The sequence below is a fragment of the Camelina sativa genome, chromosome 17 (assembly GCF_000633955.1).
Source record: "Camelina sativa cultivar DH55 chromosome 17, Cs, whole genome shotgun sequence".
NCBI lineage: Eukaryota > Viridiplantae > Streptophyta > Magnoliopsida > Brassicales > Brassicaceae > Camelina > Camelina sativa.
Genome location: NC_025701.1, coordinates 4,890,168 through 4,895,194, shown reverse-complemented (window position 1 = coordinate 4,895,194; position 5,027 = coordinate 4,890,168). Strand labels below are relative to the sequence as shown.

At 35.7% G+C, this 5,027-nt stretch overlaps 1 protein-coding gene across 1 annotated transcript; it reads right to left on the bottom strand.

The window, feature by feature from the left end:
• LOC104755348 (protein STRUBBELIG-like) lies at positions 2,314–4,562 on the bottom strand. The gene is made up of 9 exons (XM_010477708.2): positions 4,132–4,562; positions 3,673–3,802; positions 3,503–3,574; positions 3,185–3,250; positions 3,007–3,078; positions 2,851–2,922; positions 2,694–2,765; positions 2,544–2,609; positions 2,314–2,446 (listed from the first exon to the last, which is right to left on the bottom strand). Exons 1-9 carry the CDS (start codon positions 4,220–4,222, stop codon positions 2,365–2,367), a joined length of 723 nt encoding a protein of 240 aa, XP_010476010.1. The 5' UTR covers positions 4,223–4,562; the 3' UTR covers positions 2,314–2,364.

Here is a 5,027-nt window from a genome sequence, read left to right as displayed (position 1 = left end):
ATACATTTGTTGGTTATTTTTCATCCAAACAAGACAAGACAAGAAAGTGAGAGAGGAAAAACACACACCTTCCATAATTATGCTTTCAAAAGACTCAAAAGGAAACGGCTGGAGAGGGTTGTGACCATACTTTTTTAGTACGTTAGATAAACGACCGCATTCTTTCCGAGGAGATAAAACCATAAAATTAGTTGGAGGTGGATCTATGTCGTGGGTATCAATTAGGTCCGAGATGTTGTAGTGACCTGTTTCAGAAAAATTAGAAGACTTGAGACATGATCATCAATTATAGTAGAAGAAAGAAAGGGAATAACGAGGAGTGAAGATATTTACGGGGGGTGACGACGTTAAGATTGATTCCACTGGAAAAGACTTCTCTCATGAAGTCAACAGGTACGCTCGATAGGTCACCATACGCAGTGACGGTGACATCACCACGGTAGCCATGATTCTCTAATAGCCGTTTAATACTCGGACGGACCAGACGAGGATTACGGCCAACGGGTAGCGGACACCTTATGATGTCCCAAAGGACCGATGTGGCAGCCACAGACTCCTCCTGCGTAGCCTCCTTCATCATCCAATAAGACGTACTCTTCTAAAAAACCTCACAAAGTAAACCGAAATTATCAAAATCGCAGTATGGAAATCAAACATCATCAGAGAAAGCAATATTCAGATAGAGAGAGAGAGATCGGAACACGGCCGTAACCGTTTCCGATGAATCTTCAGAAGAAACAGAGGAGCGAGAAAATTTTACCTGAGAGATAAGCCAAGCTTGGTTGGATCTCGTAATCGACTAGGGTTTCGAGAAATTCCTGATTGAAGAAGAATATAATATCGTCCTTGGGACCAGTTTCGAGAATGGGCTTCATTTTCATGGGCCAACAGTTTATATGAATCTGACTTGAGACCAGCTCTTTGACCACCTAAGTCCTAATATGAAGACGTACACGTGGTCAAGCTTCTCATATTTTGGCTCCGTCACATCCCTTAAGACTACTCTTTGACCTCCTAATTCATATCGTCGACGACTTTAATATCAATTTTATCATAATTCTCTCTTATATTTTGATTATTTTGACCAAGTGAATATCTTATAATGGAGAGCCTATAAAAGCTCATTTTATATATATCGAAAAACCAAAAGTTTTGATAATTAAGTTTTTTGTCGTTCAAAACTAGTAATCCATCGACAAAAATGTTTAGTAGAGAACATACGCAGTGAAATTTTATCAGATGTTGTTAGTCATTAGATTTAGCAGATGAAAGTTTTTTTTTTTTTTTTTTCCTAGTAAGACTTTCTAATTCCAAAGCATGAACTAGGATATGATATCTAGTCATCGTGATGGATGAGAACATACAATAAAATGAAAAAAAATATAAAGAAAATTAAGCGGGTTTGAATCTTGACGTATAAAAGAAAGAGTGTTGATCAATCTTATCGTTTCTCTCAAGTTATAAAGCGGTCCTTAGCCAAATAAAAATGTAAGCCAATGCTTTTCTCAGTTGTCCACCCAACGCCCATGCTCCAAATTCTTTACTCCAACACCACCTTGAAGGTTAAAATCTTTTTACAAGAAATCTAATAATATACATGCAAAGTTGAAAAATTACTTGTGAATTAAAAATAAATCAAACGTGTATTGTACAACGATAACAAAGCCATATCTCAATACTAAAGCATGTGTCGATCTATTATATGCCAAAGTATGTGACGATCAATTTCTATAACACATGCACCAGTTCTTCAAATCATTTGTTATCCACTGATAATTGACGTACAAAATAGAAAATGTGTTTTTAATACATCTTTTGTATTTAATCTCGTGAATATCCTCTGTTTTGTAAAGTCTTCTTACATTCGTTGCATGCTAATGTGTGCAACGTCCTAAGATAAATTTGTATGTTAAAAGCTTTTTTTCCATTTTTTTTAACTTTCTGTTCCATTTCAACTGACCAGAAATCAAATCTTTTGTTCAACAATATAATAATTCAAGAATAACCTTGTTTAATTATACGAAGTTGTCTCTTACAAATTTACAATCACACTTTCCTACGATAAGACCTTTGATTTGATTGTACATGACTAATCCAATTCCCGCGAAACATCTCTTTACGTGGATTATTCTGGTACATGAGTATTTAATTTTCACAGTTCTTTTAGACATTTCATAGTACACATTTGTCTGCTTCACTCAGATTACTGTTAACTAAACAACAAATTCCAAAACCAATTAGCTACCCACAAAAGCATTTGTGAAATCAATGGACTTATTCCAAAACCAATTAGCTACCCACAAAAGCATTTAATGATATAAAATCTCTAGACTTTTCATTTTTCCGAAGTCAATGGCCTTATTCTCAGGACTTATACTTCATACTATAATGAAGACATATTTGACGCATCGTCAATGGTCCTGAGAATAAGTTGTTTTCTACATTCCTGAATCAAAGATATGAATAAACCATACTAAGTTACTGAAGTTGGCTTTATGGTTGGAGAGTAAGAACAAAGAGTATGCAAGGTGACAAAAGATTACAAATCAGTCAAGAAAAGGTCCTCTATAACTTCAAGTGTTCCGGTGAGCTTGTTGTCCTGCAAATGCCTGCAGTCCAACCACATTAGATAAAAAAGCAATGGTAACAATCTTTTTGCACAGTTTCATATTCTAAAATATATGTTCACTTACAATATCTTAAGAGATGCTAAGTCTCCCATGGATGAAGGTAAATGCCCGGTCAGTATGTTAGACGATAAGTCCCTGCATTTAGAAACTAAACGCGTAAGTGAAAGACCCCAAAGAGGAGGAAAGAAAATGAGACTAAATGATGAGGAGAAAAGCATACAGTTTTGTCAGTTTTGATAACTGCTGAAAGTAATCTGGTATCTCTCCTGATAGAATATTGTTTCCCAGCAACCTGAAGGTAAAAGAAAGAGTCTGCTTTAACCAAAAGGAATGATCACAGATGCGAGAAGCAGTATCTTCTTTAACAAAGACTTACAGTTCAGACAAATCGGATAGAAATGACAATGTAAAGGGAATATTCCCAGTGAAGCGATTGCCCGAGAGAGATCTGAAACAAGAACATGAAACCAAAAATGGAGTGTCTTTTAACTGCTTTAAACTGTTCAAACATATAAGTATTGCCATAAATAAACAAAGTCAATTCTCAAACGCACAGGTTTCGGATGGACGAAGGCAAAGCCTGCGGAATTGTCCCTGAAATATGATTGCTACTGAAGTCCCTGTCCATTCAAACAAGGAAAAGAGAAATTATAACCAAACCTTATATAGCCTATTACAGATCAAATTATAGCCAATGGTAAAATCTTGTATGTTCAAACAAGGAAGAGAGAAAGAGATTATAACCAAACCTTATATAGCCTACTACAGATGAACCTATAGCCAATGGTAACATCTTGTATGTTCTTTATATAGCAAGAAGCCTCTAAAGAAGCAAGAATATGAAACAGAACAAGACATGAAGCTTTGCTTACATCACTTGAATAGATGAAAAATCAGCCAAAGTATCACTTAAGCCTCCACCAACCTTCATGCCGGGTATCCTTCTGCAGCCAACAACAATAATCACCTGGTCAGAACTTGAACTGGTGACTCTAAAAGCAAACCATAACAAAGAGTTGCAAGAAAAGAAGAGGAAGTATACATTTCTGTGATGTTCGAGGAGTCACAAACCACACCTTGCCAGTTTTCTCCACAAGGGTCTCCTCCAAAAGCAAGCCACTTAGATAGAGATGGTGCTCCCAAAGTGATGTACAAGTTATTAATCGCCGAAACTGCAGCGTTTAAACAACAAACAAATCCATCACAATATAATTAATTAACCTCACACAATTACTCTAGATATTAAGGAATCTTTCTGAAGATAACCATTTAATGAAGAACAAATATCTAGGTCTTGAATGAACTAAAACCCTAAAAAGAGCTTTAAGAGTCAAAAACCAAAAACTTTAGGGTTTTTGAGATTAGCCTCCTCACTCCTCAGACTGATAGAATCTGGAGCTTCCTAGACAGCTCTATTGTTAATCTAGAGTTCACTTTAAACTAAAACAAGAGACAAAGCAGAACCACCAAAAGTGAAGACTCTGCAGAGAGAGATTATTACCATCTCGTAGATTAGTGACTCCAGCTGAGAACGGCATTGTCAAGGCCAAAACAGAGAGAACACAGAACACTTCCCATCTTGTAAAGCTCATAGCTTTAGCCTCTACTGAAGATGGGAAAAAACCCTTGAACTTGGGATTAGACTGTTTGTTTCCAAGAAAACGAAGAATGTAATGAAGACCTCAGGAAGAAGAAGGTTAAAAACAGGGATATTCCTGATTAAAAGGTAAAGTGAATCATAATTTCGTCGGATTTTAAGGAGAGAGAGAAAGAAAGAAAGAAAGAAAGAAAGAAAGAAAGAGGAAAGAGATGAGTGAGTGAGAGAGTAATGTGTACTTGTGTAGTGTAGTGTGTTTTGTCTCGAAGAACGAGCGGCTTACAAAAGCCAACGGCTTTGTTTTTCTCAGTTTAAGCCTTCCAAGGTTTCGTCTCAAAGTGTGAAACAGAAGAAACTTGCCAAGACTTGTCTCTCTTTAATGTTTTTTTAATTTGTCGCTTTGCTTCATCTAACTACATAGTTTACTTTCGTGTATTTTATTTTGGCATTTTTCTAATGCCATCAGGTACAAAGAAGTGAATATTGCAGATTAATTTCGTAATCGACTAGGGTTTTGGAAGTTGGATCTCGTAATCGACTAGGGTTTTGGAAAATTCCTGATTGAAGAAAAATATAATATCGTCCCTGGGACCAGTTTCGAGAATATAATACGTTTATTTAATTACTGAAAAGAGTCAAGTAAGAGACTATGGAAAAGTTTTAAAAAAAAACAGACCATGTGGAATTGTGGATCCTAGCCGAAAAATATCAAAAAAAACAAATTAAAATAAATGTTCTATCATATACTAGTATTTTTTTTTTTTTTTGTCATCTAGGTTTATATTATCATTGAACAGATT

What these genes read in the sequence shown, in the direction of transcription:
- LOC104755348 (XM_010477708.2), bottom strand. Translation starts at nt 4,222, where the DNA reads ATGAGCTTTACAAGATGGGAAGTGTTCTGTGTTCTCTCTGTTTTGGCC. An exon ending in TCCTCGAACATCACAGAAAT is followed by an intron (nt 3,575 to 3,672) that starts GTATACTTCCTC and finishes TGTTGGCTGCAG; the next exon opens with AAGGATACCCGGCATGAAGG. An exon ending in CTATCCGATTTGTCTGAACT is followed by an intron (nt 2,923 to 3,006) that starts GTAAGTCTTTGT and finishes TTTTACCTTCAG; the next exon opens with GTTGCTGGGAAACAATATTC.